This window comes from Chamaea fasciata, unplaced genomic scaffold (genome assembly GCF_029207755.1).
Source record: "Chamaea fasciata isolate MVZ Bird 193981 ecotype frontalis unplaced genomic scaffold, bChaFas1.0.hap1 SCAF_25, whole genome shotgun sequence".
Taxonomy (NCBI): Eukaryota; Metazoa; Chordata; class Aves; order Passeriformes; family Sylviidae; genus Chamaea; species Chamaea fasciata.
The window spans coordinates 3751421-3765213 of record NW_027094110.1 but is presented as its reverse complement, the minus strand read 5'-3'; the positions used below and the strand labels follow the sequence as shown (position 1 = coordinate 3765213).

General features: G+C 56.8%; 1 protein-coding gene across 2 annotated transcripts; it reads left to right on the top strand.

Moving 5' to 3' along the window:
- Nucleotides 1-4830: 4830 nt before the first annotated feature.
- Nucleotides 4831-12777, top strand: TULP1 (TUB like protein 1). Of its 2 annotated transcripts, none has more exons than XM_066203867.1 (10): nt 4831-5080; nt 5341-5445; nt 5554-5688; nt 5871-5962; nt 6157-6327; nt 6698-6810; nt 7299-7407; nt 7572-7670; nt 7952-8123; nt 8954-12777. In XM_066203867.1, the coding sequence occupies exons 1-10, from the start codon at nt 5068-5070 to the stop codon at nt 9085-9087; spliced, it is 1143 nt and encodes a 380-aa protein (XP_066059964.1). In that variant the 5' UTR covers nt 4831-5067; the 3' UTR covers nt 9088-12777. The 2 variants fall into 2 exon arrangements, with proteins under 2 accessions (XP_066059964.1, XP_066059963.1); XM_066203866.1 differs by having other exon boundaries at nt 6154-6327.
- The last annotated feature ends 1016 nt before the right edge of the window (nt 12778-13793 follow it).

Here is a 13793-nt window from a genome sequence, read left to right as displayed (position 1 = left end):
TTTCCCATGGTGAGGGGGTCCCGGGTGCATCGTGTCCCTGCACCGGAGCTGCTGCTGCCTCCTCAGCCATCAGCCCTCTCCATCCTAAAGGGACACTGTCACTACCCCATGAGAACAGCTTTCCAGTTGTTATTTTTCCTGTCTCTATAATAATACCCCTTTTGGAGCTTGAAAATAAACAACTGAAAGAAAAAGGAAAACAAAAAAAAAAAAAAAAGGAAAGTGCTCTTTCTCTGGATCCTGCTCAGCAAATGGGGTGGCTGTGGGGAGGGTGGGTGTGTACTCCTCGGGGGGAAGATGCCCCAGCAGTTGAGGAATTATTGGTGTCTCCAAGAACTGCTGCTGCCCCTTTTTATCAGTGCCATTGTTCTCTGGAGAGCCAGAGAAGGGCCAACAATCCATGCTTTGGAAATGCCTGGCTGGGGGATGCTCTCTGGGGGTCTCAGCTGTTTTTCCAGCCTGGGAGGTTTGTCCTTCTGCTTTTTTTCCCCGCCCTCCAGTGTATTCTTTCAGGAGGGGTTTTCCTGAGGGTCAGCTGGGTGGGTGGAAGAGTCATTTGTGCCCCTTGACTGAGGGTGGAGAGAGAAGAGAAAGCTGAGCCAGTGGGATATTAGGACTGCCCATCCCTCTTTTGTACCCCCCCACTCCACAATCTTGGGAGACTAAGCCAAATTTGGTTAAAATTCCTCTTCTCTAGTCCCATCAGGTGGTACCTGAATCATCATTTCTCAAGCCTGTCTGTTTTCCCACCTGCAGCAGTGGCACAGAATCCACGTGGCTGCTCCAGCTGCTCATCCAGGGCTTGGGTTTTCTACCACCACGGGATGCACCTCCCTGGAGGCTGCTGTGAGACCCACGGCCTCTGCAAAACGTGGGCTTTTCATTTTTTCCTGCAGGGCAAAAAAGTCCTTTGGGGGCAGCCCAAGCCACATTTTCTGTAGGAAACAATCTCTACAGAAAAAAAAACCAAACCCAAAAACTCCAAAAAACAACTTGCTTTGCTGTTTCTGGGCTTGCTCCCCGTTTTTAAGCAGATTTTTGGTTTATTTTGGCTTGGTTCCTTTCTGTCCCTGGGAAGAGAAATTGAACTTGTGCGGGTGATGAGATGAGGTCTAGAGATGAAAGGGGAAACCAGGAGGGTTTTGCAGGGAGGATTAAGAAGTTCCCGGTGCTGGTGGGTCTCAGTGTGCAGTGCTCAAATGCCATCTAGTGGCACCAAGCACGGGCTGGGGCTTTTGGGGGGACAGTGTTGGCCTGGGCAAGGCCAAGGCTCCTCTGGGGACACTGGGGACACTTGGCTTGTCTGGCTTTGCAACCCAACACCATCCGTGGGGGCCTCTGAGGAGGAATATTCAGAGTGAAATGTTAAGTGGTGTAATAAGGAGGTGAGGCGTGAGCAGAAGGTTATGAAACACTTCCAAAGAGACCTCGGGACATGAGACGGGGTCGGAGCGGAGCAGTGGTCAGTTCAGAAACCCTCAGCACCACCCAGAGCCAGGGATGCTGCCCTCCCCTGCATGGGCTTTTCGTGCACAGCTCACACGAAACAGCCCAAATCCTGCTCTTCGCTCACCAAGACATTTCTGAATGAAAAACAAGGACACCCAGAGAGGATAACCCTAAACACGGTCAGAGAGCTGCTCCTCTGCCCACTGGAGTGAGTGGCTGTGCTGTGCCAGGGACCCCAACCAGCCAGGGGGGAACCTGTGCACCCCAAAAGGGCACTGGGGTCTGGTTGACCCCCCTGCATTCCTTCAGAGCCCCCTTTTCCTGTGATTACTCCCCTGCCAGCTGCTCTCCCGGCAAGCCTGGCTGACAGCCCCTGAAATCCTATTAACCGAGTTTCAGGAGAAATAAAGTTAATCACCTCCTCCACCTGCTCTTCCTCCTTTCCCTTCTCCTCCTCCCATCACAGAGATTGCGGAGGCGGCCGAGCCGATGCTGGGAGGCTGCTCTGGCTCTTGTGGCTGGCCCTGAGCCCATGGCCCTGGCCCTGGGCTGTTAGGGGCTGCGGGGCCGGTGCCGGGGAGCAGGGCAGGGCAGGGCAGGGCAGCAGGGAGCCGGCCTCTGCCGGGAGCGATGCCGCTGCAGACGGAGATCCTGCGTGAGGTCTGGGCTGCCGACAGGTCAGTGCCGGCGGGCAGGGTGGGATCTGCGGGGTGGGTGATGTGCTGGATGCCCCCAGTGGATTCACCTCTCCTCCGGCACTTTTTTCTCCTGTTCTCAATTTAAATTTTTAGCAAGCAGGTTGATCAGGGTGTTTTTTTCTCTGGGGGTTGGTGGGGTGATGCTTATTGGCTTACAGAGAGGAAAGGTGTTTGTTGGAGGGCGATCCCCAAATTCAGCTCCTTGCTGTCCCCCTCGGCCAAGGCAGAGCCTGTCCTGTGCTCCCTCTTAGGAAGGATGATGCCAGACAAGCTCGGCCAGGTCGAGACCGGGGGGAAATGCTACAGGAACCAAATGAAAGATTGACCTTTACCAAAAATCAGGGCAATCTCATGCCCCCAGGTCCGTGGAGCGATGAAAGCTCTCACCCTTTTGCTTTCTGTGCCCCACAGCCCCAGTGAAGAGCCGGGGAGCCCCCAGCACAAGCCCAAACAGGTGAGAAAAAATCCTTCCCCTCCATCCCATGTGCCACCATCCCCTGCTGTGGGCTGTCCCCGGGGGCTGGGGACATCAGGGACCCTCAAACCCCAGAGTCCACACCAAGGCCGATTTGGGGCTGGTTGGGCTGCTCTACTAGGGTGCTGCAGCCTATGAGGGCATGAGATTTTTGGGAACTGCCTCCAGACAGCCGGGTAGAGAAAATTCCACAGCCCTCCCTTCTTTTTGCATCCTTCTGAATCCCCCCTCCATCACTTTGAAGCACCCCATGAAGAGGGTTCCCAGTTCTTAAATAACAATTTAATTAAGCCCCTCAGTTAAGCTGTAAACTGTGACTCACTTTCCCCAGGCCATGACCCCAAAAGCCAGATCCCCCTTCCCTGCATTTTGGAACAGCCCCCAGGTGCCCCCCAGCCTTGGAAGGGTCTCAGCAGCAATTTCATCCACCACCCAATTTAATTTTTAATCAGCAGCTCCTCCTTGAAGGGTTTTGTGAAGTAAGGGAGTGGTTGCCCACCCTGCAGCTGCTTAAGGGATTAGGGGGTGCAAAGGAGCTTTTCCATGTGAGCTCATGACACGGAAGAAAGCAGCCACTTCCCAGCTTCACCATGGAGCCCCCAGCTCCCTTTCCCCAAATTCACAGTCCTGGGATCCCACTGGGATCCATCAGGATCCAATCTTTTGCAAAACACCTTCACACCCTGCCCTGGAGCATGTGGGAGAAGAGAAACCTCTGTGAGGAGAAAGATGCTCTGTCGGCCAGTGGAAACCTTGGTGCATCTGGATTTGCTGAGATCACTTTCTGAGAGCCCTGAGCTGACACCCACTCCCCAAATACCTCCTGTCCAGAGCCGAGTGCTGACCCACATGCTCCGTATTTGGTAAATCGGGGTTATTTATAGCCCCAGCTAACCGGGATTAGGTGTGCTGTGCCTAATCCTCCTGCTTCCCTGCTCCTGCTGACCTCCTTGCCATCCACGGGAGCCTCTTGCGGGGGTGAGAGGAGATGGAGGTGAGAGGCCAGGCTGTCTGCCCGCCCCTACGTCCCCTGTCCCAGCTCAGGTACCCAGCGTGGCCATCAGGGCCCAGAGTGGCTCCCTATGGCCACAGTGCTGTTTGTCCCTCTGAACTGACACGGTGTCACAGCAGCATCATCATCACACACCCCTCATCCCCAGGGCTGTCCCAGGGCAAATGTTCTGTCTGTCTGCTAACAGACCTTTCTGTTTCCCTCCCTCTGCCTTCCTCGGGGGGCTGCCCCATGGTAAGTCACTCACTGGAAGGTGTCCGTGTGTCCCTGTTTCGAGGCGTGCCCCTTGTTCCCGTGCCGGGCCAGGGAAGCCCGGCTGTATTTCTGAAAGGGACCCAGTGCTGTGTGAGCAGGGGTTGCCTGGCAAAGGGAAAAGGTGTTTAAGGCCGGCACCACCTCTGCAGCACCATCCATGAGGGCAGAAACTGAAGAAGAAGAGGCAGGAGCCTGGGCTGGAGCCCGAGGCCAAGCCACGACGGCCGCGGGTGAAGAAGCCGAGTGAGGCAGGGGCTGCAGAGGAGCCTCCAGCCCCGGCACAGGGTGAGCACAGACCCCCCGCAGCACCCATGGAAAGGGGGGGAAAGGGGGTGCCCCATCCTGCACCCGAGGCGCTCCGCATCGTGGGCAACTCTTGAAATGCGCAGGGGTGAAGAAGGTGAGGAAGAAGAAGGAGGAGAAGGGGGAGGAGGAGAGCGACAAGGACCCCTCCTCCAAATTCACCAAGGAGCCTCGGAAGAAGAAGGAAAGCCTGGCTCCCCGCTCCCAGGCGGCCAAGGGCTCCAAGAAGCCACAAGGTGCGGGGACAACACCCACCCCTCTGCAGGCACCTCGTGTCCCCCGGTACCACGTCCCGATAGCGCCGGCGGTGCTCCCAGCGCCTGCTGGGGCTCTGCACTCCCCCGGCAGAGCTTTTTTGGCTAAAACCCAGCTCCGGGCCTGGGAGCAACGGGGATGTGGCAGGGGGCCTGTGCTCATTGCCTTGCTGGGGGAGTTGGTATGGAGCGGGAGAGGGGGAAGAGGGCGGTGACACGCTCCCTGGGAAGGTGACGCTTAGGTCCCCGGACACTTGGCCGGGGCGAAAAGCGGCTCGGCAGGGCGAGGCTGAGGCCGCGAGAGAGCGCTGTGGCTGCGCCCGCAGTGCCCGCCGCTGGACGCGTCCCACGCCCCGCTCGGCCACCACCCCGGGGTGACAGCACCAGCGCCCGTGCCGGCCGCTGCCACCCAGGGACGGCCCCTCCTCGCTCACCACGGGGATGGGGCCCCCCGCTGCCGAAGGACGTTGTGTTGGCTGATGCCGTGGTCACCTCTGGGCAGAGCCGGCTGAGGATGAGGATGATGAGGAAGAGGAAGAAGAGGTGGAGAATAAAAACCCGCCCAAAAAGCTCAAGAAGAAGCTTCCCAAAGAGCCCCTCTCAGGCGCGGGGGAGAAGAAGATGAAGGCGAAGGGTGAGTGCCCAGGGGACAGGGATGGCTTAAGCCCAGCTCTGTTGCCACTGGCATCAGTCCTTGCTGGGAGGAAGGAAGAGCCTTGAGCCCTGTCCCCGGCACTGTCCCGGGAGGCTCAGGGGGCTGCAGAGCCATTGCCCCTCTCCATGCGATCTCCCCCCAGCTCAGCCCTTTCTGCTGCTCCTTGTCACCTCTTGTCCCCATCACTGCCCATTCCCATCCCCCTGCCTGGCTGGTCATCGTCTCCTCTGTCCCGGCAGAAGACAAGAGTGACCCTGACAGCAAAGCCAAATCTGCCAAAGGCACCAAGAAGGAGCCAATGTCCGTGTTCCAGGTGAAGAAGGAGAAGAAAAACAAGAAGAAAGGTACGGGATGAGCAGGAGGAGGTGGCAGCCAGTCCTGCTGCCTGATGGCATCACCCTGAGCCAACCGCACCCAGTGTTGTGTGACCATGTCCCCCGTGTCCCTCACAGCCGCCACCAGCAGTGATGAGGAGGACGATTCCGACTCCAGCACCAAACCCATTAGGTCAGAGAAGAAGAAGAACCCAGCATCCCTCTTTCAGACTGGTGGGGACCCCCCAAAAGAGAAAAAATCCAAAAAGAAAGGTGAGAGCCTGGCACTGGAGGGTGGTGGGTTCTGGCAGGGCTTCTGGGGGTGCAGTGAGCTTGGCCATGGAGAGGAGGTTACAATCACTGATGTTGGCACGGGTCTATGCTGAGCTTGATTTTGGGGCTCAGTGGAATCAGGATCTTCTCCTCTCTGTGCCCCTTCCTGTTCCTGCCTGCAGTTCCTCCCAAAGGGGCTGAGAGTGAGGAGGAGACCCCGGAGACCCAGCAGAAAAACTCCAACAAGAAGGGGAAAGCAAAGAAATCAAAGAAGGTACAAAAGACTCCTCAAAGCCACGGGGATCCCCTCAGGGGGGTTCGGGAGGTTTGCAGCATCCCCCAGCGAGACCCACCGGAGTGTCCCCAAAGCCACCAGCTGCAGAGCCCAGGGGGGACGGATAGCAAGGAGCAATTAGCTGGGGAAGGAGGGGGGCTCTGGGGTCACCGTCCCCTCTCACCCCGCAGCAGAAGGAGGAGAGGCCCCCATCCCCTGTCATCGAGGTGGACAACCTGGAGGAGTTTGTGCTGCAGCCGGCGCCGCAGGGGGTGACCGTCAAATGCCGGGTGACACGGGACAAGAAGGGCATGGACAGGGGGCTTTACCCCACCTATTACCTCCACTTGGACAATGACAAGAAGGTGATTTGGGGTGGGGGCATGGAGACCCCTGGGGCTCTGCTCATCCCAGGGAGGACCCTCCGGGTTTGGGGGGGATGCTCGCCTGCATCCCGCTGTGCTGGTGTGTCCTGAAGGAGGCTGCTCCCCTCTCCTGCAATTCCTCCAGGAAATGCCCCTGGGATGATGAGCAAACAGTGGCTAGAGAGCCGTGCTAAAGCTGGGCTGGCTTTGGCCCCTCCTGCCCTGTAATGCAGACAGTATCTTGGGGATCATCTTCATGACTTGCTCGAGGTCATGGCACTGACTTGTCGGGGGGACAGAACAGCTGGGGACAGCAGTGGCAATGGCAGTGACAACGTTCCTTTCCCACACGGTCCCACTGCTCTACCAGGTGTTCCTCCTTGCTGGAAGGAAGCGTAAGAAGAGCAAAACCTCCAACTACCTCATCTCCATCGACCCCACAGACCTGTCACGGGGTGGAGATAACTTCATCGGGAAGCTGAGGTAGGAGCAGAGGTGGCAACCCAGTTTGGTGGCACCCCATTTCTGCAGCACCCTCCTCCCACCCCATGGCTTACAGGCTGTCCCAAGCTATGGCTGAGGCAGACAGGAGGCTAAATTCAGCATTTCCCACTGCTCTGTCTGACCTGAGGAGTGGTGGGGGGCTGAGAGGGGAAAACAAGCTTGGCCGGTTCCTCGCGGCAGACAGGTCATGGCTAGAAAAGGCGCCTGGCAAGTCCCAGCCCGCACTGCCGGCAGCCACACGGCAATGCTGGGGGTCCCCGTGGTGGCAGCACCCTATAACCCCCCAATTTAGGGATTCCTTGAACCCGAGAAAATCGCTGGAGAGTGGGAAGGTCAGCGGTGGTGGGGTGCAGCACCAGGGGTTTGCAGCCAGACCGAAACCAAGGCTGTGCCTGGAGAGGGGTCACGGAGGGGGTGGAGGGGACTCAGTGGCATCAGCCAAGGCCGTCTCCCACCCTTGGCTGCAGATCCAACCTGATGGGCACGAGGTTCACCGTGTTCGACAACGGCGCGAACCCCGACAGGGCCAACGCCGACTGGTCCAACGTGCGGCAGGAGCTCTCGGCCGTGGTCTACGTAAGAGCAGCCACACAGGGAGCCCCTTCCCGCCTCCCACCCCTCCACTGGGGCTTGCAGGGATGTGGGATGGGCTGGAGTCACTCCTGAGCCCTTGTTCAGCCTCCACGAGAGGCTGTAACCCGCAGTGGTTGCTGGTCTTCGAGACAGGGTATCTCTTGCAGGAGACCAATGTTTTAGGGTTCAAAGGCCCCCGAAAGATGACTGTCATCATCCCTGGGATGAATGCTGACTGTGAGAGGGTGCCCATCCGGCCCCGGAATGTAAGTCAGGGGCCAGGCTGGGAGAAACTCCTTGGGAGCTGGGTTTGCTGGGCGCCACCTTGGATTTTACCCGTCTTGGGGCATGGACAGGCTTTCAGGTGTCCCTAAAATTCAAGCTGTCCCTGGGAGGTTGGAGACATGGTGTCTGTCTTTTTCTCCATGAGAGACCCCATTTCCAGCTGGGTACTGCTACAGAGCACCCCCAGGCAAGCCACAGGAGGTGGCAGGGCTCTGGAGGGGTCACCCCAACTCTGCTCCACTCCCTCTTTGCCCCTCCCCAGGATAATGATGGCCTCCTGATGCGATGGCAGAACAGGAACATGGACAACGTGATCGAGCTGCACAACAAAGCCCCAGTGTGGAACGACGAGACCCAATCCTACGTCCTCAATTTCCACGGCCGGGTCACCCACGCCTCCGTCAAAAATTTCCAGATCGTGCACAGCAGTGACCGTAAGCCGGGACAGGAGTGGGATGGGACAGGGGATAGGATGGGGGAGCACTGCCCCACAGGCTGGCCCCAGCACCCGCTGTTTTTGATGAGGTTTAGTTTTTTCATGCTCTGGGGTCCTGCCTGCCTTTGCTGGAGCTGGGATGAAGCCGGACAGGCGCCCTGCAGGAGTTGTCCTTGGGCCCTGGCGTTGACAGGGACAGCGTGTGGGGCTCCTGCTGCCAGGCAGATTTAGGGCAAGGACAGATCCTGTGGGGCGCTGAACCCCCATCACACTACAGCCACCCACTCAGCCCAGAGCATTGTCCCCAGCACACACCCCACTCCACTGGCACTCTGGGGTGCACTGTGCCTCGGGGACAGTCCCTCAGGGGTGGCAGCAGCGCTGTCTGGATGTGCCTGCTCGTCACCTGTCCGGCGCAGTCAGAAGCCCTTGGCCTCCGGGGTGTTGGGTTACGGGACAGAAAAAGCCTCTTGAGGGCCCCTGGTTATTTTTACAGATTTCCTGTCACCCGCCCTCCAGTAGCAGCGATCCCACGGTCCGGGGTGGGGGGGGTGGGGTGAGTGGGGTCCCTATCCCCTGGGGGGCTGTGGCACCCAGGGAGAGGGTGCTGGAGGGACCAGAGGGTGCCACAGTCCATGCAATGGGAAAATGCTGCTTTTTGGTGATCTGCGCTGCAGTGCCACGCAGCCAGCGCAGGAGTCACAGGCCGAGTTTGGGTGGGGGTTGCGTGGGCAGCTTGTTTTGGACGCTGCTGCTGCGTGGGCTTGCTGGGGAAAGGCCGGCTGGGAGCACAGGTGACACCCCGGTGTCTCACCCTCTCTCCCGCAGCCGACTACATCGTGATGCAGTTTGGGCGTGTGGCGGACGACGCCTTCACCATGGACTACAACTACCCCCTGTGCGCCGTGCAGGCCTTCGCCATCGCCCTCTCCAGCTTCGATGGGAAGCTGGCCTGCGAGTAGCCCCTGCACCGGGGCTGCCGGGGCCACCGGGGCTGCCTCCCAGTGCCCAGAGGATGCTCCTGCATCCCTGTCCTGTTCCGCACCCTGCATTTCCACCTTCTTGCAGTCACAGTCGTTCCTGGGGTGGTTCAAGGCGCTTGGTGCTCGCTGAGTGCTGTGGGATGCTCACCCAGCTGCAGCCACCCCCTCCAGGCAAAGTCGGGGCAAATCGCTGGGCTGGGGTGATGGCAGAGCCAGGCTGGAGGGATATTCATATTCAGCAGATGAGGCTGACTGCAGTCCCTGTCTCATCCCTTTGGACTCAGATCCTGGAAACTCATCCCCCCCCAGATTTCTGTTTGGTTTTGGGGTTTTTCGGGTTGGGCTTTTTTTGGTGGGTTTTGTTTTGGTTTTTGTTGGGTTTTTTTGGTTGAATTTGTTATGGTTTATATCTTTATGCTCAGTCTCCCAGTGAGAAGGGGGTAGGGTGCTGTTCTGCTTTGTGTTTCCTCATCCCTGCCCACATGCAGGTGGGCTCTTCCTAAGCTCCCAGCTAAAGACCCCCACCCCACCTCGTTGCCCACCAGGCACAAAGCCCCTCTTTTGCCCCATTTTGCCCTGCTGTGAGTGGATGGCTGGTGCCCACGGTGAGTTTGTACCCACCGGGTCTCACCACCTCACTGCCCAGAAAACGCTGGGGATTTGGGTCCCTAAGAAGCAGCCTGGCACCGCCAGCGCACAGGCACGTGTCCAGGGGTGACAGTGCCAGCAGAGGAGGGCTGGCAGGCACGTGAGGCAGAGCTTGCATTGCTGGCAGGTGGCCCAGCTGGGTCAATGCTGCCAGGAGAGACCTGGAAGAGAAAACTCTGGGTGCACCAGGAAGCAGTGGAGTGACTCACGAGGTGTGGTGCGGTGCTGAGTCACGCTCAGCACCCAGACGGGCCCTGCTGCCCTCCACTCTCGCTGCCCCTTTACTCTGTGACCCCCCCTCCAGACCTCACTGCCCCAGGTGTCCCCACAGCTGCCTCACTGGTGCTCTCTGTTCATGAGAGGTGGTGGACAGGAGGTGCCGTCCCGTCTCAGGCTGGTGGGAAGCCGCAGGGAGTCATTGGGAAGGGGAGATGCTGAGGAGAGGCAGCTCACTGGGAGCAGGACAGCTCATGCCCACCAGTTTCACCAGTTATGGCGTGAGGATTTGGCTGCACAAACAGTCCCAAATCTGATTAGTTCCGTGGTGAGAAAAACGGGGACATGCCAAGGAGCCCAGAAACACTGTCCTCAGCTCTGGTGCTGTTTTCTCTCACGTGCTCAGCTCACACCCTGACTCCAGAACCATGTGGGATTCCCTTCCCAGGACCCAAAGGGGTTGTTCTCCCATTCTGGGGGTGATACGAGCCCCCAGGTTAATGCAGCTGAAAGGCAGCTGCAGCAGGAAGGCTGAGGAGCACATGGATGAGATGGATGTGGTTGTGCAAGAGGGATGCTCATCCTCTCTGGGCAGTGTCACAACATCACCATGGCCCAGCCTGTCTGTGTGGAGCTGAGGAGAGATGACAGTGACAGGGGGATCATGAACCACGGCTGGACCACTGGTGAGCATCTGCCTCAGTAGCTTTGCAGATGGGAGTGGAGATTTTCCCCAGCTGTATGAATCTGGGCTTCATGGTTCATGGGCAGATGCTCGTGGTGGGGCAGGCAGAGGTGGACAGCTTGGGGACAAGCCAGCCCATGTGGGACATCATCCGTTACCCACGCAGCAACCTCAGAGAACATCTTGTGAGCTAAAGGGAGAACAAGCCACAGCAGTTTGGGGCCAGCAACCCTGGCGAAGTATGGCCAGCAAATGTGGGGAAAGCAAGAGCTTTCTGCCCAAATCCAGCCACAAACCCAACATCTGTTTGAAATCGGGACGAGCTCAGCTAACCGTTGAGCTAATTCTTGTCCCCATTTCCTCCAGTGCCAGGAGAAAAGAAGCAGCAGGGTGAGAGAGAGGGGTTTGGGCTCCCCAGGTTCTGTCTGCTGTTATCCCAGCTGCTCCCCAGGTTGATCTTCCCTCCCCTCACCCAAAATGTTCCCTTTTCCGTTTGCCCATTGTTGCTTGCAAACTCTTCAGGTTCCCTGGCCTGTCACCCATGGCACAGCAAAATCCCTGCCACGGGTGTCCCATGCAGTGTCACCCAATCCCAGAGCAGCCACTGCATCAGCCGCCCACCCGAAATCCCTTTTTACCAACCCGCTAACGCAAACCAACTGCGGCAGAAGAAACAAATGAAAACAATTTAATAGGGCGATGGATATTCGGGCCCTTTGTTTGCGCTGGCTGTTAACACCAGAGGAGATGAGGGATGGAAGCAGTTGAAATGTGTATCTACTTTGGCCGGCGGAAAGTGTGACGGATGCGCCGGCAGACCAATGGCTGGGGATGCTGGGGTGTGCGTGGGTGTGAAAGGAATGCTCGCTGCAAGAAAAGATAAAAAAAAAAAAAAAAAAAGAAAGAAAAAAAAGAAGAAGAAGAAGAAAGAGCCTTATCAATGGTGTTTGAGTCCAAAGTGTGTGTGTTCCTTGGAGAAAGGGTTTCCTCAATCCTCAGGGATGATGTTTTCCTTGCAGTGTGCGAGACTGAGGTTTCTGAAGCTTCGTTTTAGGGGCGCTGGCACTGGGTTGGTGTTGATGAATTTAACCCCACAAAGTGCTCACGCAGGGGCACAAGCGTGGCCAGAGGCAACTGTTGTCAGCTCCCCAAGGGAACCTCCTGGGAAATGCATTTTATTTTTGCAGAGATGCTTATAAGGCAAAGGGGAGGAAAAAAAGCAAGGCCCCACCTTGCTGCTGAGCAGCACATCCCAGCCAGGACCAGTGTCAGTGCAGTGCTGGCGGCTCTCATCCCATGCTGATGAGTGGAAAGATGCTGGTCCAGAGCTGAGCATGAAGGTGAACATGGGGGCTCTTCCCCAACTGCTGGCTTCTCCCTCTTCTGCAGACCCCTGGGGTTTGGGCGCCTCCATGCACCCAGTTCTGAGCCCTGCTCTCTTGCGGGGCTGACAGATATTTCCATGGGTTCCAAGAGGCAAATGCCCCACTGGGAAGGCAACCTGAGGAGGGAAGGGCTGGTACCTCCAGGGGGGGTGTGGGAGGGGAGACCAGCACTGGGAAACTCCTTCTCCAGCAATGGAAGGGCTGGGGCTGTTTGGTCCCCAGCAAGCTGCCATGGCCCCAGCCCTGGGGGATCTCTCTCCAGCTTTGAAGTGGTGATACTTTAATTAATTAAAGAAGTGATTGTGATGAGGTGTTCTCCTCTTCCCTCCCCCTCCCCTTGCATTTATTTTGGTAACATTTTTTTAGAGGGAAAGGCAGACTCGTTGCTGGTTAGCTCAACTGTGGCTTTGCAGGATGGATGCGAAGCAATGCAGCAAGCGACGGGCAGCAATGGGAAAGCCAATATTTTTCAACTGCTTTTTAAAACGAGTCATTTTTTAATTAGTGAATCCATTCTGGAGAAGTGTTGGAGTTTTACAATGTTGTAGCTGTTCTTGGTGTCTTGCCTAGACTTGGATGTTCTGGCCATAAGAAAATATTATTTATGGCGTTGCAGCTTGCAGCTCTTTTATATTACAATTTGAGAAAGGAAGTTGCTGTTTCCACCAGTGGACAAAAAAATAGCAGAAACAAGGACTATGGACTTCTAAAGGAGGAAAATAAATAAAAATTAAGAGGCAGAATGGAAACAAACCACTGAGCCAGCCTTGAATCTTTGCACTCCTGAACAGGCTCATCCCAGCATCGCTATCAGTTGTGCTGGATGCTGTAGCCAGACCCCTGCCCAAATGGCAAGGCCGGAGCAGCAGTGACCCCTCAGCACTCCCCTGCTCGGTGTGACATGTGTTCCTAAACATTTGGGATCAGGCTTTTTATTCATGGGCTAATGCACACTTGTTTGCTCATGCCTTACTCAGCCTAAACTCCTATTGAACTCAATTAAGGCTGTCATCTCCAGGAGCGCTCAATGTCATTTTTGCCCAAGTAAGGGATGAGTAACGAGGCTCTGAACAGCCCTTGGAGAATAGCAGCCATTTTGTTGCAGTTTTTGGTCCAGATTTCTTACAAGTTAGCAGCAGGCCAAGGGTGGAAGAATGTGATATGGCTTCATGAATCACACACAATTGCTGAATGCGCTGGATGTTTCAGAGCCTGTCACTTCACGGACTGAAGCATTGGCTGTCTTGTCCCAAAACGCCTGAATGCAACTAAGCTCGTGATGAAAATTAGAAAAATATGTTTCTAGAAGGAAAGGGATGCAAAGAACATCCCTTCTGCAATCAGCGTGCCGAGAGAATTCCTCACCCCTGATTTATCTCAGGGGGTTTTGGGTACTGCGGCACAGGCCTGTGGTGTGTGCTGGCCAGGTAGCCAGGGGCACTGGGGGTTTTGCCCCTTTTAGGGCTGCAGTTCCTGGTGATCGAGCTGGGTCACGGCCAGGGACTTGTATGTGATCTGCTTGCTGTGGCTTAGCACATTACCACCCATCAGCTCACTCAGAGGAAGTGACCGTAGCCTGGATCTTGGCTGAATTCCCTTGAGAAATCCCAACAGCGTAGGCTGAAATCCCCATCCTGGGCACCATGGGGTGGGTGAAATGGGGGAGAAATGGGGAACCTGCAGATTGGTGGGATGCAGGGGACTGAGTGTGTGAGGATGAGGAGAGGGATGAAGGCGTTTGGAGATGGGAA